Genomic DNA, 26,374 nt, shown 5'->3' on the forward strand with positions numbered 1-26,374 from the left:
AAGCTGGGAGGATGGTCACATGGAAACTTTTAACCGGACACACTTCCACACTAAAACAAAAAAGTTAAAATCTCTGTAATTCAAGAAAATGATACAAATATTTTGGTATTGAAGATTTCTGTTTTTGCATATGTAACATCAAATAAGAACATATTGAAAATTTCTTGATTTATAACAAGGAAAAAATCCTCCAGTGTTTCAAAGTTACCTAATGAAGATAACAGATTTATATGTCAGAGTTGTTTTGGCCAAGGACTGAATGGTTTCCCCTGCCAGTTGTCACTAATCATGCCAGCTACCAAGAGTTCTTCTTGAAACTTTTCTTTTTTCTCTCAGTTCTGCTCAGGAAGTATGCAACAACAAAAAGTTAGAGAGGAAGGATAGTCTAGGAAGGAACGGTCATCTTGTGGTTAAGCAGTTAATGGCATGGTTTTTACCAGCAATGGTTTTTACTGCCCCAGAAAAAAAGTTTTTAAAATAAAAAAGGCCTTAAACTGGGACTACACAGCACAATATACTTAGTTGTAGTTACATACTCAAATTGGGGTTGCATAAAGCAGTAGAATCGGAGATTTAGAGTTGCATGAATAAAAAGCAAAAAACTGTAGTGGGTGTAATACTAATTTATGTAATTATAGTACTGAACATCAGAATGTCTATGTATTTTGGTTTGGCATTTTCTTAAGGAAGTTACACATCCTGGCTCATATTTCAGTTTTCAATATTAAAGAAATGAAAGTAAAAAATATTCAATTATGTGAACATGACAAGAATGCAGAGTTGTAGGCCTGAAGCAATAAGAAGTATGCAGAGAGTTTCAGACTGCCAATCCAGGTCCATTTGGCCATGTAGCATTCTGTAGCAGAAGACCAACTCTGATGCAGTGAATAGACCAAACCTATTCCTCAGTTTTTAGTGGATGAACCTTTTCAAACTTTGGATACATTCTATACTTGCTGAACCTGCTGGACACCGATACAATTATTTTTCCCAGATTCCTGGTTTAAATCGAGTTTAAACCAATATATATCAGTGCCCTGTCCTAAACTAGTTTTTCATGGGAAATAGGAAGCGTGGAAATGGGACAAGATGTCTGAAGTGGGGAGACATTTTGTCCTTCCTCCTCTAAAACTTCAGGATACAATACTCAGGTCACCATTTACATGGTGACGACACAGGTGACCTGAATCACTTTACACATTACAAAACACCTGTCTCAACCAAATCCCAAAAATTAAAAAAAAGGGGAAAAAAAATATTTCCTGTTTCCAAACCACTGGAAAAGATACTGAACTCAGCATGGCTATTCCCTCATGAGAAAAGATGCATTACCAGCATCTCTCAAAAATTATGCCAAATTCAACCAGGAAACTCACAAGATTTGTTCCAGATAAATTTCTCTGTATAACAACACCTTAGCCAGCACTTCTCACACTCCAAGAAGTTCCTGATCCCCATCACTCTGAGAGGCACCATGATTTGAACATCAGGTCTGCACAGACCTCTTCCCAACCCACCACTCATAAAAGCTCCAGAAGTAGTAGTCACCAAGACAACCGGAAAAGGAATCAAGGGGGGGGGAAATGAAATTGTTCAAGATGGTCTTATACTTTCTGTGCAATACCTGCTTGTGATGTTAAAAACATTTTTGGTCACATCTTTCTTATGCAACACGTTGGCAATCTCACTGAAGTTCCCTTTGATGGTATTAACTTGCTTGGAGATTTCCTAGTAAAATGTCTGAAAGGTTTATCAGAACTCAAGCAGGAAGTCACGGAGGAGTTACGTTCTTATTTGATACAACAGGAATTTTCAGGCTAGGCAGAATCACCTGAACAATCATCTTTTTAATTCAACTGGAAGCAGCACATACTTCCCTAGTAAATACTAACTAGTTGACCAAGACCTTCTTGTGGAGGCTTCTCAGCCAGACAGTGAACACATTTGCCAGCCCAGGACTTTGTTCTTGCAGTGAAAAGCCTAATAATGTTTTCACCTCCAGGTGGGTTGGTATTATCACTGAAGGATGGACACTAGAGAAAAATTTTTAAAAGCACCTTTAATTGAATTTTAGGATCCTCTCCACTTCCTTTTATCCATAGGGAAACTTTTCCTGTAGAATGTCATCCTATGCATTCAAAGAGAGAAAGTTATTTCTCCTCCAGATCCTTCACAGCTACTAAATGAGCAGCTCGGTGTTGTAGATCTCTGTTCTACATCTGTCACTAAGAAAAGCTCGTTTCCAGATGGAAACATTTGTTCTTCTGATCAAGAAAGTAGTCCCACAGGACTTTCTCAGATCTGTTGATCTCCCTCCATATCCCCAACGTCCCTGCCACCAAAGCTTCCTCCACTTCAGTCCGGGACCAAAGCTAATAGTTGCAAGTAATGCACTTTGGTCTTTCTTCTTCACCTTGTGTATTCACAAGGTATTTATCAAAGTAGTATTGAGCCTGAGAAAAGAAGGCATAAAAGTCTGTCATTACTTGGAAAGCTTCCTGGTAAAATTGCCAACCTCCAAAGTCCCAGCACATCGTACACAGCAAACTGTCTCATCCTCTGACATATAGAAATGAAATCTCTAAATCAGAGCCATCTACAATCAAGGCAAAGCTGATTCCGTAAGCTGAGTGGCTTAGCAAAAGATTGGGAACAATACTGTCAGAAAATCGTTGAGTAGGGGCATCCAAATGATTTCTTCACTAACTGGATCCAGCCACAGGTGAAAAAAAAAACGTGTCTCATTTTCTTCTCATAACACTGAAATCCACAAGACTGGAACAAGAATCTGCTCAAATTTCCCTGGACAGGTTTTAAGGCACATGTCTTCTCTTTAGCCCCTTTAACCAAATAAAAAAAAATTGTCCAGAAAAAAAAAAATCAATCCTCATATGCTAATTTACACAATTTTGTGTTTATTTACTGGAAAGAGCAAATGAGACTCAGTGTGTTCACACTGCTTTTTGGACCACTGAAAGTTTCATAATAAAATTTCAGTAACTTAAGGGGGGTGCTTTAGACAAACTTGCTTACTCTAATGTCAAAATCCTCGTTATGACCAACTAAACACTCTACTAAAATAAATGGGGCAGCTTACATTTCTGGGTGGGCAATCAATGCAACTGGCTGCAGATCAAACAAAATAGCAATGTATTGATTTCCAAATTGAACGCTAATAGAACTGAGCATCCTGGAGGTAATTTCTACATTTTATTTATTGATTTTAGTAGTTAAAGAAAGGAATACATCAACTCAGAGCTTTGTTTGCCAGAAAAGAATACAAAAATATAAGCAATTCAAACACATTCTTGTTGACTCAGCTGAACACAAAAATAAGATCACGTGTCTCGGCAACATTTTAAAATGATCTAAACAAGTCCCACTTACTTTGTCCTCCATTTGGAAGAGGAGAAAAAGAAGAGACATGAAGAGATAAGGATGCAGAAATAAAAGTTGGCTACTGCAAGAGGTTCTTTCTGAGTCTGTCAATTATTTTAGCTTTTTCAAGTATTATTAATAATTGAAACAACTGAAACCAGGCCACATTGCATAACTAGTGCAAAGTGGACGTAGAGTGGCTGGAGATGGCAGAGGAATTCTCCACTGACGTAAGTCTGGTGTGGGCAGCTCCACCTCCTTCTATGCCAGCAGTTCTTACCACTCTTGGCATAAAAAGATGTGTGACACTGGCAGACCAGGTGCCAAAAGGTGTCAGCTGAGAACTGTCAAACTCACAGCTGGAAACCAGGCCAATTCACTTGTGTAGGAGTTCAGATCCAAGTGACTGTTAAATGTACAAGAACGTATTTGGTGTTTAAACTTCATGAAAACTAATGGGATGTTACATGCTTTGTTTCTGCTTATCTGTATCCTGTTATAATGTAATAGCAAACATTTACACTGTAACTAAAATAACCCATCAAACAAGAAAGAAGCCTTATGTAATGCAAATGAAGAACTTTAAGAAGTAAACGCTAATTCCGGCACATTTGGAGGCACATGGTGATTGTGCGGGATGATCAGAGATCAAAGACTCTAAATGTGCTTCTCTCTCTGCCAATCAAAGAAAGAGCCCACGTGGGCAGTGACCCTGTCTGTTTGTTTTTTGAGACAAAAAAAGCTGTAAATATGGACTCAGGAAAAGATCCTTCATCTCTGGACTGTTTGGATTCTAACAGGACAGAATAACAAAGATGATGATTCTGGGTAGCCTCGAGAGACTTTTGGGAAACTGGCAGATTACCACATCACTGTCACCATTTCACATTATGGGCCTTGATTTATCTGTATATACATTTTACCTGCTTTAACGTCTCAATAACTAATTTCTTTTCTTAACTAATAAACCTTTAGTTAGTTTACTATAGAATTGGCTACCAACATCTGACTTTGGTATGAGATCTAGGATGCAACCCGACCTGGGTCTCTCGGGACTGGGAATAACCTGGAATGCGTGTGATTTTTGGTGTGACCATTTATTGCAGTCCAGCCTGTCTGTCTAAAGGGATTTTCTCGGATTTCATTATAAGACTACTGTAGTTCTTTGGGAGTTCACATTTGGTACTGGGTTTGTGAAATCTAATTATAACATATACCACCAGTTTGAGGGGTCTGCCTTGGTTTTGACAGTCTGCCCTGATGTAGGCTCTCATGGTCACAAGCCACTCCAGCCAGCATGACAGGTACATCAGGGCATTCTGGGGACAGTGTGTGGTGCAGGACAGGAAGGAGATGTAGTGGAGTGAAACTCCACTATGTATGGTCTTCCTCTAACAAACTCCCTGAGGATGCCAGCAGCCTAAAAGTAGGGCTGCCCTGTTCAGTCCTAACTTCTGCCTGGGCTAGGTGGCTCTGAATCAAGGAGCTGCAACTGACTTCCTGCAGATTCACCTCCCCTGAACATTTGAGTGCAGCTCAGCCAGAGTTGAGAATCTGCGCCAAGATCTTTAAGTACCTTATATGTATCAAATTACTGCTTAAAAAAGTAAGTCCATACCACTAATTGAAAGTTGCAGTTTACAAAGACTGCATATGTTCTTACATGGCAATACATAATAATAAAATTAATTAATTTAATCCAGCCAAAGGTATTCCCAAACCATTTAACTACATAACCAGATTCAAGTTTCAGTTTAGTGTATACATAACAGTTAAGCTATAATGTACAAGTTTCATTCAACTATATATAACCAATAATCAGTTTCAAGTTTCATCTGGTTCAGAAGCATGCGGCTTCAGAATTGCATTAAATTCCACTCACATCCAATGGGAGTTGAAGGTGTTCAACATCTCTGAAAATGAGGCCACTTTTATTTGAGTGCCTAATGTTAGGACATGCAAATCTGAGATTTTAGACTTAGAGGCTTCTTTGAAAATCTGGCCCTGGATATTATGGACCAAATAGCTGTCATGAATTCATTTATTGTCTAATTTCATTACTTGCAATTAATAATTGCATTAACTGCAAGCTAGTTTCCTGAATCCTCTTTATACCAAAGCATGAGATCCCATTTTATTGAAATAATTTCTTAACCTATAACCACCACTTTTGTCATTCACTCACTTGTTTCAGACACTGTCCTCCTTCACATCTGTGGACATATATTCAGGGAGACTTCTTCCCCTAAAATGTAATTACAGTAGAACCTCAGCGTTATGAACACCAGTGTTACGAACTGACTCGTCAACCACACAGCTCACTTGGAATTGGAAGTATGCAATCAGTTAGCAGCAGAGAAGAACAAAAAAAAAAAAAAAAAAAAAAAAAGCATATACAGTCCAGTATTGTGTTAAATGTAAGCTACTAAAAAAGTAAAGGGAAAGATTTGGCAAGATAAAGAAACTGTTTCTGTGCTAGTTTTATTTGAATTAAGATGGCTAAAAGCAGAATTTGTCTTCTGCATAGTAAAGTTTCAAAGCTGTATTAAATCAATGTTCAGTCGTAAACTTTTGAAAGAACCATAACGTTTCGTTCAGAGTTACAATCTCCATTCGCAAGGTGTTCGTAACTCTGAGGTTCTATTGTATGTCAGAATCCTCTTCAGTATTTATCAAGGTAAGTAGCCTCAGGTTACAAACACATACTTGACTTTTCCCAAGAATTGAATCTTTTTATGTTGGATCTTTCTTTCCTTGGTAAAAATCTTTGGGGTCATAGAATATCAGGGTTGGAAGGGACTTCAGGAGGTCATCTAGTCCAACCCCCTGCTCAAAGCAGGGCCAATCCCCAACTAAATCATCCCAGCCAGTGCTTGGTCAAGCCTGACCTTAAAAACTTTTAAGGAAGGAGATTCCACCACCTCCCTAGGTAACGCATTCCAGTATTTCACCACCCTCCTAGTGAAAAAGTTTTTCCTAATATCCAACCTAAACCTCCCCCACTGCAACTTGAGACCATTACTCCTCGTTCTGTCATCTGCTACCACTGAGAACAGTCTAGATCCATCCTCTTTGGAACCCCCTTTCAGGTAGTTGAAAGCAGCTATCAAATCCCCCCTCATTCTTCTCTTCTGCAGACTAAACAATCCCAGTTCCCTCAGCCTCTCCTCATAAGTCATGTGTTCCAGTCCCCTAATCATTTTTGTTGCCCTTCACTGGACGTTTTCCAATTTTTCCACAACCTTCTTGTAGCGTGGGGCCCAAAATTGGACACAGTTTTTCTGCTATCTAGTTTACCAATGTGCTTTTCTAGGGTTGCCATTACCTGCACCATCTTACTCTCCGTGTACTCCTGTGGGTTCAGTTGTCAGGAAATCAGATTGAAGGAGCTAGTCAAATCTGGATTTAAATTTGATGAAATATTTGCTTACCTACTTAATGGAGCAACTACTGAACTCTAAGTTTGAGAACAACAGTGTGTACTTCACACCAAATAAAACACAGATAGAGACAAAAGAATTTAGTTAATACTTATGTTAAAAACTAGAGCGGACATACAAAGGATTCAGGGTGATAGTCTGCACTTAATGGGATTATTAATTGCAAGTGATGCAATTAAACGTGTAATAAATGAATTTATCAGAGCTGTTTTGTCCCAAATATATTGTGCTCTAAGTCCTGTGTATGAAACTCAGTCCAAAGAGCAAGACACAGCACAACACTGGAGCAGATTCAGGACAGAGAGTCTGTGGAATGAATCAAGCTGATGCAAGGGAAGTCTTCCACACTATTATTTTTTTGTCCTTTGACATATTGCTATTTCATCAGGGAACCAGCTCAAAACAAAAACCTCCATGAAAAAAGAACAAACTTCTACAACTGATAGTTTGGAGAAAATGTGTCCAATGCCATCATGGAGCCAATCCCATTTCCACCCCTCATTTTAACTGACAGTTTGTGAGAATTTTCCAGCCAGCGAGTAAAGGATTATGCTGAACTGTTCTCTTGCTAGACATCTGAAAATAAAAGCACCTCACTCATTACTCAGCTAGAAGTTTCTTCAGAAGCCCTATAATTAGATTATAAAGCAGTTTACAAATAGGTATTGGTTTCACTTTTAAACTAAAACAAAAATATAGATGTCTTAGTTCAACTCTTCCTCACCATTTCAAGTCTATATGTTAAAATGCAACAATGCTTGCCCAAAATAGTTTTACATGTAGTTCTAGGTGTGGAACTTTAAATCAGTTAAGCTTTCTAGCTGGCTGGGTATCCTTTACAGTATTATAGTCAAGAGCTAGATTTATTTTATTTTATATTTTTGGCTTTTTAAAGCCCCTTGGTGCCACTTATACAGTGCAAAGTGTCCTTAATAGACTGGAGAATCCAGATCCTGGTCATGTTCAAAATTTTAATATTGCTTGAGAACCTTAAATAATTGACTTATTTATTTTTTAAAACAGAGCTACGCCAACCTTTCACTACGGAGTATTTTCAATGCCATATAATACCTAATGTGACCCACTGATTCAATAGTAAGTCTTCTGGAGCATATTTTCACTGATCCATTTCACATCCATACCAATCTCTTCCTTAGATGTCTTTATAAGCTCCACGATTCTGCTTATTTTACAGATACTGAGCCTTGTCTCTGAATTTGATTGATCAAGGTTAACATGTTCTACTCATTGAAATACTTTTTGCTGTGTTTGCCTGGAGAAGGGAGCTTACCCCTTTTATTCTGGTAGCTGGAAATAGTGTTTTCTAGATGGTTTACATTAACGTAGTGGTTTCTTAAGTGTTCAGAAATAATTTTCCATTATTCAGCAGATGCATATTAATAGTTATACAATAACTACTCTTCTTACAGAATATGTCAAGCAATGAAGCTTGAAATGCAGGGGAGTGAAAAGATGATATATATGCACAAAGTACTACAAACCATAGGGGTCTATGAGAAATTTTAATAGACAGGATACATAGATGAAATGCCAATACACTGAAACAGAGGCAGAAGTTAGTATGATTATACATGTCTATTTTTAAAAAGCAATTAATCAAAGCAAAAATATACCACATGATGAACACAGTATGGACCTCCAGTAATTGAAAAGATCTTCAAATACAAATTGCCTAAAATGCATTTATTTTTGGCGATTCTTTCCCAGCAGTAAATGAAAAAACATTTCAATGTTCAGAGAATTATCTCATCTCCACAATTTCCAGTACCTAACCTCTTTATAAAATGGACTCGAAGGGAAACAACTTTTTCCCTTTTTACAATTTATTTTATAGGCAGGCATACACTAAAGTACAATTCCTTTTAAACCAGACTAATTTTTAGATACAAAAGGCTACATTTCTTTATAGTGCTCCCCTCAAAGACAATTTTCAGCCTTAGAGTGTTACATAGATATTGGCAAGTACTCTCTCCAAGTACATTCAACCAACATGCTCTTACCAAGATTAAAAGCTCATATATATTAAGGGCCAGTTTTTATGCAGTGGAACTCCATTTTCGTGGGAGAAATTTTGCACCAACAACCAACTGCACCTAAAGGCTTAAATATTTGTAGCAAGATATATCATTGACAATTTGTGCTCACAAATCATGTGTTCTAATTACCAGTATTACATCCAGAATTCATTGTGTGCACAAAAGGCCAGGCAGACAATTGTACATGCAAAGTAAGAATTCTGGCTGAATATCTGGGCCCTAAAAAGCATCTCAAACAGGCCTTTCAGTTTGACTCTCAGAAGCTCATTTTACAGTCCTTGGGTAGTACACAAACAGAAAAGGTCTTTTGTGACATCTGCAGAGGTTTTCTACGTTTCTTGATTTGTAGTTGATTTTCTGAATATTCTAGAAGAATTAAGGAAACTCATCTTTTAGAGAGCTACTAATTGTGAGGTCAGCACAATCACTGTTAGTCAACTGATTTGGGCAAGGCAAAACTGGCATTTAAATTCTAATCCTATTTCAGACAGAAGCAAAAAGGAATTAAATCAGGAACAAGCCTCTGGATCCTTGTTTGAGGAGAGATTACTTTTCTACTCCTCCTACTTGCTGCTTTTTAAGTAAAAACTTATTTGATAACATACTATACTTTCCATATACTGAGCATCACACGGAGCAGAAATACCAGAAAGGCTTTTTTGGTTTTGATGGAGCCTACTCAACCTTTTTCAGGAAAGAAATCTATGCTTTTAAGAGTATGAAAGTGGCAATGGAGCCTTCCCTTCAGAGATGCAAATTCAGAAATGGCTATGACATGTTATAAAATAAAAGAATCATCAAAATGTAATGCAACTTATTTGTTCCACGCATCCTCAATTATTTTCAGGATGGTACTGCTCTCTCATGCAGACATCAGACAGCTCCATACAATTTAAAGGAGATGGGGAAGGCAGAGAACAGAATGTTAACATTTGTTTCTGATGGTCATGTGGCTCTCTTAATAGGGCCCACAATGAATACCATGACACTACAGTGAAACAATCCTCCTGTAAATTTCATCCCCTATTATACATCAGGCTGGAATAATGGAGTTATTTATAAGTACTTTAAGTTGACAACTGAACACAGGCCAAACAGAATGAGAAATAACAGCAAATTAGGTGGCAAAGAGAAGTCCTATTAGTTCAGTCTCCCCATATTCATAATTTTAAGCCCAGAAGGGACTATTATGATGACCTAGTTTGACCTACTGTATAACACAAGCCAAAGAACCTCATCCAATAATTCCTGCATTGAACCCATAACTTCTGTTTGAACTACAGTGTACCTTTCAGAAAGAGATCCAGACATGATTTAAAGATGGATTTGGTGGGTTCTCCACAACTTGCAAAGTTCCAATGGTTAGTTATCCTCACTGTTAAAATTTTGCCCATTATTTCCAGCCTGAATTTATCTAGTTTCTAACCATTGCCTTTTTCTTCTAAATTAAAGAACTGCCAACAATCAGAAATCTTTTTCCCTGTAGGTCAGTGGTGGACAACCTGCGGCCCAAGGGCCACACATGGCCCATCAGGGTACTCCGCTGGCGGGCTGTGAGACAGTTTCTTTACACTGATCATCCGCAGGCACGGCTATGTGCAGCTCCCAATGGCCACAGTTTGCTGTTCCCGGCCAATGGGAGCTGCAGGTTGCCCACCACTGCTGTAGGTGCTTGTAGACTAGTATCAAATCACCCCTTAATCTTCTCTTGGATAAACTAAGTAAAATAAAGTTAAGTCTCTCACTATAAGGCATGTTTTGGAGATCCTAAATCATCTTTGTAGCTATTTTCTGAATCCTTTACAATTTGTCAGCATCCTTTCTCAAGCAAAGACTCCAGAACTGGACACCGTATCCAGTAATGGACTCACTAATGTAATATATTGTACTATACCATTAAGTGGATCCTGGGAATGACTGGCAGATATTGTACCAGTCCAAGAATTTTTTTTTTTTAAATCAATAAAAATGGTACTCTCGGTGATGGCACATCAAAGCATTCAAAATTGTAGGCAGACTCATCAAATTCAAAGCAATAAATCAAAGGTATATAATCCAGATTACTCTGCTAATATGTTCTACTTTTTAGAATGCCCTTTTCTCTTACAGGCCTTTCTTTTTTCCAGGATTTTTCATAGATCCACCTATTTTAATATAATGTCCCATAATAGGGTACATTTTTGGTACAAAAATAAAACAAGAAAATGATTGTTTTATTTGAGTATCTAGCAGAAACAAAAACACATTAAACAATATGTATAGATTTGTCTTTAATTCTCCATTCAACTTCCTGCCAAGGCAATGATGACAGAATTTCTACTGCGGAAGTAACTCTTCATGCATTCTATGAGTATGGGGAAGAACAACCTATTAGTCCTGGGACGATGAGAAAAAACAAACAAACCAAAGTCTAAAATTTGAACACTTATCTTCATAACTCTTTAAATAACTGATTTATAGTAATTTTCTTATAAAATAATACCTACTTCTACTACTAACTGCAAAAAGAACATTTTCTCCTCAGAGCAAGCTAAGTTCACTTTCTGTCTCTCTCGCGTGCGTGCGCACACAGGAAAAGTACTTCATATATCAACATAACGTAGTGTGGAAGAATTTAAAAACAGAACAACCTATATGATCAAAAAAAATCTATGGGCCAGAGTACCACTCAGCAAAAGTTCTGAGAGCAGGTATGAACTATCTTTATCTTTAGGCACATTCATGCCCCCAGTCATGGCCTGTCTTGACACTGGTTTGGTCCTCAAATGCAACTTCAGAACAATTTCACAGTTCTAAGTTATGCCCACTTGCCTATGCTCCAGGGAGTCATTCTGGCAGTAGGGGACAACAAAAAATGTATGGACCCACTTGCTATGCCCCCATTTTCTCAATTATCTGATGATCTCATGGGATACCCAAAATCTTCAGATAATTAAGGTGCCTGCTCTGCCAATTCTGAAGTCTCCTGTCCCTGAGTGGAAACTTTAAAACCTGTAAGAGAGACTCACAGTTAAAGGACTACTAGCTAATTTCTCCAAGGCTGACTGATTTGGCAAAATTTGTCTACACTCAGGTTTGTTGGGTATTCTCCTCCTGTTGCTCTGGTATTAACAATCATGGGAATGCTTCTGCAGAAAATGGCCACTGGCATTTTAAACACTTTGGGTATGTCTACACTGCAGCTGGGAATGAGACTCCCATCCTGAATAGACAGACTTCTACTACTGGGGCTTGCGCTAGCATACGAAGTATAGCAGTGTGGATATTGCTGCACCAGTGGAGGCTTGCACCAGCCATCCACAATTGTAAGCACAACTATAAGTGTATGTAACCTATGTTGTCTAATTATGCTCGGAGCAGGCATAGAAGACAAGGTGTTTGAAATGCCTGTGCCTGTCTACACTAGGATTTACACCAATGCTAGCACCAGTGGTGCAGGACCTGTAAAATTAATAAATAGCAGCAGCTTAAAATAGGCAGCACCTCATTTCATCAAACCTCATTTATCCAAAATCATTGATTATCCAAAACAAGGTTATGTCTCTTGACTGTTGAAGGGGATTTCAGATAAACTGAGATTTGAACGCAAGGGCTACCTGCCATTTAATGCCCAAGGTCTGTCAGCTCATCAGGGCATAAGTAGAACCTTTAGTAGTCCCTCTACCTAAAAAGAAAGTAACCTTTTGCCTTTGTTCATAGGAGCATTATCCATTGAAGTCCATAAATTTCCCCCATGCTGGGCAGCTCAACATAGTACAGTTCAATTTGGTAGTACCTAAACTCATTTTTTTGTAAAATTCTCACTTTTGGTGTAAAACAGGTCCTGCACCACTGGTGCTAGCATTGGTGTAAGTCCTAGTGTAGACAGGCACAGGCATTTCAAACACCTTGTCTTATTTGTTGGTCTATATTTTGTCTGTTTGACATAAAAAAGGGTCTACAAATCAATTTTAAAAGCTCTTATTTAAGAAACACGATTATCTGAATTAAAACAGGATATATCAGGAGGACAATTGTATCCGGAGAATAACCCCAAATTATCTAAAGTATTGGGAGGGGGAGGGGGAAGTTGGGTTGGATGAAGCCTTCCGCTATTTAAGGGGCTCAAACTAATTGGTGGCAGGATCGGCTCCATCTTAAAAGACAGATTGTAAGCTCTTTGAGGCTGGGACTGTCTTTTTGTTAGGTCTTTGTACAGGACCCCTTATCCATGACTGGGGCTCCTACATGCTACCACAATAAAAAATAAATAAAATAAAAACATTCAAACTCTGCAACATTAAGCTATAGTTAAGTAGATAGAACTTCAGAACCATCAAGAGCTCCAGAGTTGGGAGTGTAAGTTTTAAGGCACTAGTGTACCAAACAATTTAGTAGTAAACTTCCCAGGATCAACATTTCACTTAAAACTTGTCTAACCTTCAACTTATCCAGAACCAGGGTTTCGATAATCAAAAGTTTGACAGCATAACTAGAACAATGTTTTTAATATTAACTTTAATTTTTAGTAAATTGAGTGCTCATAAAAGGTGTCGAATGCTTTTCACAGTGCCAGTGACACTTTATTTAGTGTTGCTGGAGTGGATTTTACTGCTCCAACAAGTCTTAGTATACTCTTATAATTCATAGTTTTGATGTTACCCATAAAATACTTTTATTTTAAACATGAACTGCAGTGTACTTATGATCTCGCAATTCCTTATTACAATGAACTTCTGCGCAGAATATTAATTCTGTGCAAATTCTGCATTGCACAGTGACACAGAATTCCCCCAGAACTAATTGTAGGATACCGTGTTTCTCATTACACAAAATGCAAAAATTCAAACTGTCTGAACTTTATAAGAACATGTGCATGCATTTGCCCTATCCTCTGTAAAATTAGCTGATGTTCCTTGCAGAACATACCAATATAGCATTAAATTTTTTAGATCATCATCTTGTTCATATGAGGGTCTGGAAAGAGGTTCCACAACCAGCATTTAAGCAACGTTCATAACATCTTAACTGAGCTCCCAAAGAAAATATTGTATAGGGAATTTTAGTAGGCAAAAAAAAAATCAAGAGACTGACAGAAAAAGTGATACAAAGATGTTCTGAAAAAGAATCTCGTCCAATCAGACATGGATATCAGTCCAAGTACTGTAGCGCACAGATCAGTTTTCCAAACCAAAGAAACATCTTACACAAAAAATTTTGAAGCCTGATTTGTTAATCAATAACAAAAAAGAGAAAGTACTGTGTAAGCGGACACAGAAGGAGTTAGACAACAAACACTAATACACTTTCTATGAAAAGGCCTATATATCAAAAATTCAACTGTAGTCTGAATCACAAAAGCTCTTGCTACACTGGTCATCTTTGGCATAAAGAGTAATTGATAACCATGAAGTGAAAAATTCAACTTCAGAAGGCATGTTTAAAGCACATATGAATGATCAGAAAAACCAGAAAATTTTAGATAAAGGTGTACATTGGGTTCAGAGTTACAAAGGGCTACTAAAAAAATAAAATTTTTAAGTGTGCAGAAAAGCCTTAAAAATAAAATAAAATAAATTGTAATAAGACACCTCAGGAAGCAAGCTGTTTTTATTCTAACAGACTTTTATGCCTACAATGAATGTAAGAAAAAACAAAACATTAAAAATCAATTAAAACTAAACATTTCCCAAGTTAAAAAAAACACACACGTTCTTTATTATATAAATTTGTCACAACAGGTTATTTTGCATATTTTATTATAATCTGGACATGTTTAAATTTATACACAAAATAAATACAAATTAAAATGTTCACCAATGACATACCCACAAAGTAAGATTTATAAATCTATCTAAACTTCTTCCATTTCCTAGAGCAACTATTAAATATGTTAACAAATCACACAGTAATACTCACCCTAGTATTCGGTTCATTCCATGCCTAGCAGCATAATGTAATGGAGTATTGTGCTGATAGAGTTCCCCATAAGAAGTATTTGGATCGAGAGATTCTTTTAGTTGAGGGTTGCTCTCATATATTTGGCAGGCCAGATTTTCGTCTCCATTTATAAGCGCTTTGCGGAATTTGGTGGTTGTATTTCCCATGTTGTTATTCTAGTAAATAATGGCACTATTTTCCTTTCCCTTTCAGCCACTCATTTTATGAGTCCGCAACATGTTTCACATCCTAAAATAAAAATAAATAAATAAAGTTATATACTCATTTCAAATGCTGTTGTAAACCCTCTTTCTTAAAGAAGTTTGTCCAGAATTCAATGTACTGTAAACACGTATCTGAACAATTGCTTAAGGCAAGTAAACTCTATGGTGCACTATCGAAGTCCTTATATGAATAGTTACAAACCTGCCTGAGTCTCACACATAGTTTAACAGGGCACCGCTATGGGTACCCGCATGGCCCCCAGTATACCAACATTTTTATGGCTGACTGAGAACAACGCTTCCTTACCTCTCGTCCCTAACGCCCTACTTTACTTGCGCTACATTGATGACATCTTCATCATCTGGACCCCTGGAAAAGAAGCCCTTGAGGAATTCCACCATGATTTCAACAATTCCATCCCACCACCAACCTCAACCTAGACCATTCCACACGCGGTCCATTTCCTGGACATTACTGTGCTAATAAGCAATGGTCACATAAACACCACCCTATACTGAAACCTACTGACCGCTATACTTACCTACATGCCTCCAGCTTCCATCCAGGACACACCACTTGATCCATTGTCTACAGCCAAGCTCTAAGATACAACCGCATTTGCTCCAATCTCTCAGACAGAGACAAACACTTACAAGATCTCTATCAAGCATTCTTAAAACTACAATAACCAACCTGCTGAAGTGAAAAAACAGATTGACAGAGCCAGAAGAGTACCCAGAAGTCACGTACTACAGGACAGGCCAAACAAAAAAAGTAACAGAACACCACTAGCTGTCACCTTCAGCCCCCAACTAAAACCTCTCCAGCGCATCATCAAAGACCTACAACCTATCCTGAAAAATGATCCCTCACTCTCACAGATCTTGGGAGACAGACCAGTCCTCACTTACAGACAGCCCCCCAACCTGAAGCAAATACTCTCCAGCAACCTCACACCACATAACAAAAACTCTAACCCAGGAACCTATCCCTGCAACAAAGCCCGATGCCAACTCTGTCCACATATTTATTCAAGTGACACCATCATAGGACCTAATCACATTAGCCACGCCATCAGGGGCTTGTTCACCTGCACATCTACCAATGTGATATATGCCATCATGTGCCAGCAATGCCCCTCTGCCATGTACATCGGCCAAACTGGACAGTCTCTACGCAAAAGAATAAATGGACACAAATCTGACATCAGGAACCATAACATTCAAAAACCGGCAGGAGAACACTTCAACCTCTCTGGACACTCAGTAAAAGATTTAAGGGTGGCAATTCCGCAACAAAATAGCTTCAAAAACAGACTCCAGCGAGAAACTGCTGAGCTTGAATTAATATGCAAACTTGTTACCATTAACTTGGGTTTGAATAGAGACTGGGAGTGGCTGGGTCATTACACATATTGAATCTATTTCCCCATGTTAAGTATCCTCACACCTTCTTGTCAACTGTCTAAATAGGCCATCTTGATGATCACTACAAAAGTTTTTTTTCCTCCTGCTGATAATAGCTCATCTTAATTAATTAGCCTCTTATAGTTTGTATAGCAACTTCCACCTTCTCTGTATATATCTTCTTACTATATGTTCCATTCTATGCATCTGATGAAGTGGGCTGTAGCCCATGAAAGCTTATGCTCTAATACATTTGTTAGTCTCTAAGGTGCCACAAGTACTCCTGTTCTTTTAACAGGGAAATAGTTAATCTATAACATATTTCCAGATAATCATATGGAAAACATTTTTACAACACACACACTTTGAACTTGGATTGTTCTATTAAAAATATATATATATATATAAAACACTTCCTCCTGGCACATACCACTTTGCAATAGAAAACAAAGACACAGTTGCAAAGTTAACTCTTATTAAAATCCAAGTAAAATCGTTAAGGAACAAAATGGAGGGATGACAGAAATGTTTCACAAGTATGCAAGATATTATGCTGTAGGTAGAAGTTTACTCAAAGAAAAACATACCAAAATGAGCTTGAATCACCTCTGTTCGTGTAGCTGTGTGCAATTAGCACATCTCCATGCCATACGGCTATTGTACAGAGTACTATTCACCACAGCTCCTCCCCAAAAGTTCTGCTGGGCAGGATGATCTTAAATTATGTCCAGAGCTCCACAGGAAAGATGACTAGGGAAGTCTGCTGGACTCCCCTCTATGGCCAGAACCATCTGACTGTGGACTGAGCTAGCCACCTATAAGTCATCCAGAGGAATGGAGTTTTTTTGGTGACCTGTGACACCACAACCCACTTCCAGGTAGACTTTCCACCACCACCGAGCTCTTGGTTACACAGGCTAAACTAAGCCCAAACTCTTTATTATACAATTTGTTTTGCATAGACATTTGTCTCTCTCAACCATCTCTCTATTTTAAAAGATCAGTGTATATTTGTAAGAATACTCATGCTTTGATTTTGGGAGTGATGATGCCCATCTGGATGAACTACTGCAAAATGAATACATCGAAAGTTACGCAGAAGTATTTGCATCTTAAGAACTCCAGGATGTCCAGCTATATTTCATAAATATACAAAAGGGGGGAAATGTAGCTCCTTCTTCCCTCCAGTGCTACCAAAAACGAGGGAGCTAAAAGACATCCCTGCTTTAGCTTGAAGCCAGATTTAAAAATTTTAAACAAAACATTCTAATTTGTGCGGGTGTACATATTATAGGTGCAGCTGGCAGAGAGGTAGTAATGTGGTCCAACATTTTCAATTGTAAGGCCAACTTTTAAGTTGCTTGTAACTTTACCAAACTTTAACCATTTAGGTGTCTCCCTCAAATATTTTTTGAATGTTTCAGCAAAAATGGCTCAACCTGAGGACAAGGTTACTGAAAAATACATTGCTTTTCTAATATTAAAAATTCTTACAATAGTTTCATTGAGATGCTGTACTCAGCTTCCGTATTTTGGAGCAGAGACTTCAAAAATGGTGAAGGGGTTGCCCTGAGGTCAGAGAAGTGTCTACTGCCATCCAAATTACAGAAATGTAGCTAATCGAGATCAATACTGCACCACCACTTGGATAGACCTCAACTAGCTACATCAAGGTAAAAAAAAAAAACAAAAAAAACAACTACCTGTACCTTGTCTCCGCTAGGATTTTACATCTATCTATCTATCTATATGTCATTGTTAAAAACACAGCTATTTTTTTTGCAGTGAAGACATACAATCCCCCGTCTCCCTGACCACCTTCACCCCCATCCCAGCCCATGCTAGAAATAAAGGTTCATGCAGGATACGAGACAGAGAGAGTCGAAGCTCAACTTGTCAGAGATCCAGAGCTTCCAAGCTCTTGAAAAAAGGCAGCTGTTCCCATTAACAAAGATCTTGTTCATCAGAAGGGAGCCACTGCTTTAATATCAAGCTTCACTTACACACACCCATACAATCATGGAGAGAACTATGGACCACGTAATTGTGAAAAACAAACCAATCCTATATGAGTAACCAAAACATATGAACATATCACCAACAAATAAAGTGATTTTTTAGATCTGCTTTGTTGTTAAGATGAGGGTGGATGTGAACTGTGGGTAGTAGAGGCTCAGAAAGACAACTGAAGAGTGGAGTGTTGAATAAATTAATTATTTCCTTGCCTGTTACAGTTTGCTTTAGTGGGCTATTCAGTCTAGCAACTATAATTATGTTGTTGATGGTTCTGTCCTATTATACACCCATATCCACCCAAAAAATAGCTTAAGTCCCCAAAATTTACTTACTTGAGGACTGAGCCTATGGCCCAGGTACAAAGTAACTATGTTGACATGCCTTCAACTAGGCTGGAGCGAGGTTACCAGTGGAATTCTTCAGGGATCGGTTTTGGGACCAATCTTATTTAATCTTTTTATTACTGACCTCGGCACAAAAAGTGGGAGTGTGCTAATAAAGTCTGCGGACGATACAAAGCTGGGAGGTATTGCCAATTTAGAGAAGGACCGGGATATCATACAGGAGAATCTGGATGACCTTGTAAACTGGAGTAACAGTAATAGGATGAAATTTAATAGTGAGAAGTGTAAAGTCATGCATTTAGGGATTCACAACAAGAATTTTAGTTATAAGCTGGGTACACATCAATTAAAAGTAACGGAGGAGGAGAAGGACCTTGGAGCATTATGAGCCGCCAATGTGATATGGCCATGAAAAAAGCTAATGCAGTCTTGGGATGCATCAGGCGAGGTATTTCCAGTAGAGATAAGGAGATGTTAGTACCATTATACAAGGCACTGGTGAGACCTCATCTGGAATACTGTGTGCAGTTCTGGGCTCCCATGTTTACGAAGGATGAATTCAAACTGGAACAGGTACAGAGAAGGGCTACTAGGATGATCCGAGGAATGGAAAACCTGTCTTATGAAAGGAAACTCAAGGAGCTTGGCTTGTTTAGCCTAACCAAAAGAAGGCTGAGGGGAAATATGATTTCTCTCTATAAATATATCAGAGGGATAAATACCAGGGAAGGAGAGGAATTATTTAAGCTCAGTACCAATGTGGACACAAGAACAAATGGATATAAACTGGCCACCGGGAAGTTTAGACTTGAAATTAGACGAAGTTTTCTAACCATCAGAGGAGTGAAGTTTTGGAATAGCCTTCCAAGGGAAGCAGTGGGGGGCAAAAGACCTATCTGGCTTCAAGATTAAACTCAATAAGTTTGTGGAGGAGATGGTATGATGAGATAACATGATTCTGGCAATTAACTGATCTTTAACTATTCATGGTAAATAGGCCCAATAGCCTGTGATGGGATGTTAGATGAGGTGGGATCTGAGTTACTATAGAGAATTCCTTCCTGGGTATCTGGCTGGTGAATCTTGCCCACATGCTCAGGGTTCAGCTGATTGCCATATTTGGGGTCGGGAAGGAATTTTCCTCCAGGGCAGATTGGAAGAGGCCCTGGGGGTTTTTCGCCTTCCTCTGTAGCATGGGGCACGGGTCACTTGCTGGAAGATTCTCTGCACCTTGAAGTCTTTAAACCATGATTTGAGGACTTCAGTAGCTCAGACATAGGTGAGAGGTTTATTGCAGGAGTGGGTGGGTGAGATTCTCTGGCCTGCATTGTGCAGGAGGTCAGGCTAGATGATCATGATGGTCCCTTCTGACCTTAATATCTATGAATCTATGACATGGCTGCAACTATTACAACCTTGGCAGTACTTCCTGAAATTTTCTTCTGCATAAGCCAGGAGGTGAAAATACCACTAGTATTTTAAAGCAAATTTTTTTTTTGACATTTTACTGGACTAAGACAGACTTCACACAAAACGTGCATGACAGTTCTGGCATTTTACATTGTCAATATCATAGCCTGCAAAAAGAAATGAAAACCTTTTAAAATGTTCTCAAGAATAACCTTTAATATAGGACAGAATTTAGTTAAATATACAATGCTCTTTCTACTGATGTGACTCAAAGTACTTTATAATATGACCTAAATACTGCTAGTGCAATGAAGCATCCACTGTACAATAGCTCACAACTGAATAATACTGCTCTTCCACCAGTACTGCACTATCCACACACAAACCCAAGTCCTAGTAAGAAATGTGAAAGAATACCTACTAGCCCATGCTCAGAGGAAATAAGTAACTGTTAGCTATATTAGATATCTTTCATTCTTATATGCAGTATTGTTATAGCCATGTTGGTCCCAGGATGGGCGCTGTACGGAGTGGTCAGAGGGTTATAAATGGTGAGACCTCTGGGATGATGTTTGTTTCTTGCATTTGCACTGGAAGTAGATGTCACTTAAGTTTTGCGTCAGGTTGTGGAGTTTCCCTTTCATATAGCAAAATTCATTATGTTCCATTGTTGTAGCTCTAATGGTCCAATAAAAGATCTCGTATCCACCTTGTCGCAGCTATATTAGAGTCAGTAATAACAATGACAGACTAACAAATACTGACTAAAAAGTGTATTAATATAGAATCACAGAACTGGAAGGGACCTTGAGAGGTCATCTAGTCCAGTCCCCTGCACTCATGGCAGGACTAAGTATTATCTAGAGTCCAGACCATTCCTGACAGGTGTTTGTCTAACCTGCTCTTAAAAATCTCCACAGATGGAACCACAACCTCTCTAGGCAATTTATTCCAGATCTTAACCACCCTGACAGTTAGGAAGTTTTTCCTAATGTCCAACCTAAACCACCCTTGCTGCAATTTAAGCCCATTGCTTCTTGTCCTATCCTCAGAGGTTAAGAAAAACAATTTTTCTTCCTCCTCCTTGTAACAACCTTTTACATACTTGAAAACTGTTATGTCCCCTCTCAGTCTTCTCTTTTCCAGACTAAACAAACCCAATTTTTTCTATCTTCCCTCATAGGCCATGTTTTCTAGACCTTTAATCATTTTTGTTGCTCTTCTCTGGACTCTCTCCAATATGTCCACATCCTTTCTGAAATGTAGCGTCCAGAACTGGACACAATACTCCAGTTGAGGCCTAATCAGCATGGAGTTGAGCGGAAGAATTACTTCTCGTGTCTTGCTTACAATACTCCTGCTAATATATCCCAGAAGGATATTTGCTTTTTTTGCAACAGCGTTATACTGTTGACTCATATTTAGCTTGTGGTCCACTATGACCCCTAGACCCCTTTCTCCAGTACTCCTTCCTAGGTAGTCATTTCCCATTTTGTATGCGTGCAACTGATTGTTCCTTCCTACATGGAGTACTTTGCATTTGTCCTTATTGAATTTCATCCTATTTACTTCAAACCATTTCTCCAGTTTGTCCAGATCATTTTGAATTTTAATCCTATCCTCCAAAGCGCTTGCAACCCCTCCCAGTTTGGTGTTGTCCGCAAACTTTATAAGAGCACTCTGTATGCCATTATCTAAATCATTGATGAAGATATTGAACAAAACTGGACCCAGAACTGATCCCTGCGGGACCCCACTCATTATGCCCTTCCAGCATGACTGTGAACCACTGATAACTACTCTCTGGGAACAGTATAGGGAAATCATCAGTGTCGTAAAATTCACATTTTACAATGTTTCTGATTATTAACTTCTGCCTCAAACAGTCAAGAGCCAGAGGTCAGCTAGGGTGGTGATCTCCTTATAAGAAGGATCTCTAGGACAGTAGTTCTCAACCTTTCCAGACCACCATATCCCTTTCAGGGATCTGATTTGTCTTGTGTACCCCAAGTTTCACCTCATTTAACAACTTGGGCTTCAGCTTTCTGCCCTGGGCCCCAGCGAGTCTAACACTGGCCCTGGGGACCCTATTAAAACAAACTCACACACAGTTTGAGAACTGCTAATATAGTTAGGGTGACCAGATGTCCCGATTTTATAGGGACAGTCCCGATATTTGGGGCTTTTTCTTATATAGGCTCCTATTACCCGCCACCTCATCCCGATTTTTCACATTTGCTATCTGGTCAGCCTAAATATAGTCTATAGGACAGTATAAACACATCACTGTCCGTATGAAATTTTCATTTGTACTGACTTCGCCAGTGCTTTTTACATAGCCTGTTGTAAAACTAGGCAAAATATCTAGAGGAGTTGATGTATACCTGGAAGACTGCTGTATACACCCAGGGGTCTTGTTTAGCCAGAAGATGATAGGTGAGGACTGTACCTCCCCCGCTCAACTTATGCAAAGGCTGAGTGTTAGCAATTCCAAGGCCAGCCCCAGATGGGACTATGTAACCAGTGAATGTGACTACTTGAGTTAAAGAAGAGATTCTGGGGAATAGTGAGAAGGTGCCAATCCCCTTAGCATTAAACAGCCTTGTCTGGGCCTGCTGTGGATCAGCACCCTTAAACCAACTGCCTCTGGCAACACCAGCACCGCCTTTCAGGCCTCCACAGACCTCACTCTTTCTGCATAGGTAATGACAGGCACACACCTACCCCCAAATGCTCAGAGCATTCCCTGCAGCGCCCAGTCTCTCATCCACTAAACACTTATGGAGTTACCAGGCCTGCTATTCCCAGAGAAACAGCACACACCAGCTTGTAAGAGTCAGCTCTCACTCAACACTCTGCTTAACACGCAGCACTGAGATCTACTTATAGCGAAAATAAGAATAAGTTTATCATCAACTACTAGAGATTCAGTAGATAGTGAGTTAGGATACTAGAAACAAATGGTTCTCTTATATATAAAAAATATTAAAAAAAAAATCATAATACTCTTTCTAGAGACAAAATTAACAGGATAACCTCAGTCTAAAGTAGTATATCTCAGCCCAAGTCCTCTTCAGCATTTTCAACCAAGAGTAGCTGAGACCCATTTTCACGAGTGTAAACGCGCTAATTCCTCAATGCAAGATGAAGGGGTGCCTTAACTTCTAGAAATATCCCCAAAGTTCATTGACTTTGCTCACAGACAGGATAACCCCCGCATAGCTTGTTTTTTGCAGTGTGCTCCTTTCCTATGGACTTCACATCTCTTTGTTAACATTTGTAAATGTGATGTACATGAGCAACCGTTGTACTAGCTTACAATGCTTAATTTACAACTGAACAGAGAGATAGATGAATACACTTCTCTTGTCTGACAGAAAATCTATTTTTAACCTCTGCTGGTGACTAATACTCTCGATCCAGACTCTAAGAACATATTTTCAGTACATATACACTCAACTCCTTACAGTGTCTGTACATACATTTCACAATTATATTAATAACCAGCGTGACATCACCTTTCATCTGAGACCTCACATGACATTATTTGGTGAACCAGACGGAACATCCCAGAACTAGGATATTTCTGTACCCCCTTGCCAGTTGGCATTAAGAGATTCTTGGGTCACAGGTGGGATAAGCCGTGCAGGACTGCAAGGGCTAGCAACCTCAGGGACATGGTTCAGCCTAGCAGGAACAAGCACAGACTGTAAAAGACTGAGGATGAAGAAAACGGAGAATCAGCCTTGGGGGAAACTGCTAGGAGGAAAAGCAAGCATGAAGACACACAAATGGCTATTAGAGAAAACAGCAAGGCCAGGACAGATCCAGAGAACTGGAATAAGCAACCGAAAAGGGATGAGAGAAGGAGATACAATGAGCATTATAAGCCCTGTCTTGACACGGTCAAGGGTGTGCTTTTTAGCTTGTATTAACTCAGTCAACTTAGCTTAACACGACTTAAAAACCCCATTAAGATGCAGGCAAATGTTTGAAGTTGTATTATCTGGCCGTACTGGAGCACAAGGAAAAGCCTATATCCCAGCAAGGACAGCTAACAACTTCAAACATGTTAACCTGCATGTTAATGGGATTTTTAATATTAAGCTAATAGTTCAAAAACACAGCCCTTTTACCTGTCAAGACATATCCTTATAGAGCAGGGGTGGCCAAACTTACTGGCCCTCCGAGCCACATATGACAATCTTCAGAAGTTTGAGAGCTGGGGCACACCTGCTGGGAGCCGGAGGTTGGGGAGCCCCACGGGAGGCACCTGACAAGGCTCAGCGCTTCAGCCCCGAGCCCTAGCAGGTGCGCCCCGGTGGACAGAAGCCCCGAGACTCCCTTCCCCGCTGGGCAGAAGCCCCTACTGCACCATGCCGCTGCAAGGCAGAGGTCCTGAGGTCCCCACTCCTGCCCCCAGTCTGGTAGGTGGAGAAGGGGGAAGAGGGACTCTGCGAACCACACTGTAAAGGTAAAAGAGCTGCATGTGGCTTGCGAGCCACAGTTTAGCCACCCCGTAATAGAGCAAAAGTAACAATGGCTCTGATAATGAAGAGCTACTCAAGTGAAAGACCCTCCAGCAAACAGTCTGAATAACTCCTCAAACATACAGTAACAGTCTAAATGTGTTCATGCAGCAGGAGTCCACAGATTCAGGAAGCCAGCAGATGGGCCAGGGCCACTGTAAATCTAGTAGAAAGGCCTAGTCAGTGGTTCTCAAAATGTAATATGTGTATTACTGGTGGTATGTGAACTGCATCAGAAAGCATGTGGCAACCACTGGGTTAAGGTATCTCTTCAAGGCGTATCTGGCTGAAGTGTTTGCTCACCAATTGGCAAATAGTATCTGTACTTCAAGTTGAATTGGTACTTCCATTCCTAGCCATGTGTACATTCTTATAAGTGCACAAATAATAATAAAAAAATCCTTACCTTCAGCATAAATTCTACCTCCTCTCCCCAGCTGGCTCTCCAGCCCTTGTTGTCCTTCAAAATTGTATTTTTGGAATTCTTTTTACCCTTGAAATTGATCAAAGGCTTTGATCATATTAATCATCTCAACCTGATCTAAAGCTTTAGTTTAAATTTCTTAAGCCACTTTGAGCCAGATTGCTTTAAACTATAAACTTAAAAAAACAATTAATACAAAGAGAGACTAAGGGGCTCAGAGTCCGAACAGGACAGAAGGTTAAAAGGCAGCATTTGGGCAAGGACACACTGGGTTCAGAGCATTGCTTGTTCAGGATACATTTATTGCCTTTAAACATGAATGCCTTTGAAACTACAACCAAATCAAATTCTTTAAGGCTGGTGGTACCTTTTGAACATTATATCAAGAAGTAAAAATGAAGCCAAGTTTGAAGAAATTCAGTTTAGTAGTTTTGAAGTTTAAAATCAGCAAGTCCTGGGAGGATCAAAAAAAGTTTAAAACCAGCAAGATTTAAAATGCCAAAGGGAAATGATTAGGGCCTTAACAAATTCACAGCTGTGAAAAATGTATCATGGACCATTAAATCTGGTCTCTCCCATGACATTTGGCTATTGTAGGGGAGTCATGGAAATGCCACCCTTATTTCTGTGCTGACTTCAGAGCAGTGGCAGCAGGCCAGACATCCAGCTCTGAAGGCAGCACTGCCACCAGCAGCAGCTTAGAAGAGAGGGTGAGATGGTATAGGGGAGCATCACTTTTTGGGGAGAGGCAGGGACAGCGTTACGGGTGGGTGTTGTGGTTGGGAGGGCGGTATGGTCACCCCCTCTTTCCCCCCCTACACACACAGCCAGTCCAAGGCCCCTTAACACCCAAGTGCTTGGGAGGAGCAGGGCTATGGGCACCCTGGCCAGGGGTTCCTGCTGTGGCTCCAGCTGCTAGCCCCGGCTGGGCTGTGGAGGGATGGGACTTCCTCTTACCTGGCCCCAGGAGCCCCCATGTAGGGGCAGACCCACCTCTGGCGGCGGTGCAGAAATAAGGGTGGCAATACCATACCATGTCCCCCTCTCTTCTGCAGTGCTGCTAGCCGTGGCGCTGCCTCCAGAGCTGGGCTCCTGGCCAGCAGCCGGCACTCTCCAGCTGCCCAGCTCTGAAGACAGTGCCGCCACCAGCAGCAGTGCAGAAGTAAGGGTGGCAATACCACGACCCCCCTAAAATAGCCTTGCACCCCTCCCAACCCCTTTTGGAT

General features: G+C 39.7%; 1 protein-coding gene across 8 annotated transcripts in view; it reads right to left on the reverse strand.

Moving 5' to 3' along the window:
• ANKIB1 (ankyrin repeat and IBR domain containing 1) overlaps positions 1-26,374 on the reverse strand; it is a 166,578-nt gene that overhangs the window by 116,423 nt on the left and 23,781 nt on the right. For 7 of the 8 annotated variants that reach the window (XM_043541217.1, XM_027822725.3, XM_027822726.3 and 4 more), the window contains exon 2: positions 14,774-15,043. In XM_043541217.1, the coding sequence (XP_043397152.1) occupies positions 14,774-14,961 (188 nt within the window). In that variant the 5' untranslated portion in view covers positions 14,962-15,043. Of the gene's footprint in view, positions 1-5,563; positions 5,624-14,773; positions 15,044-26,374 lie in introns of those variants that run through there. The other variant, XM_027822727.3, reaches the window with a different exon arrangement.

Source organism: Chelonia mydas, chromosome 2 (genome assembly GCF_015237465.2).
Source record: "Chelonia mydas isolate rCheMyd1 chromosome 2, rCheMyd1.pri.v2, whole genome shotgun sequence".
Classification (NCBI taxonomy): Eukaryota; Metazoa; Chordata; order Testudines; family Cheloniidae; genus Chelonia; species Chelonia mydas.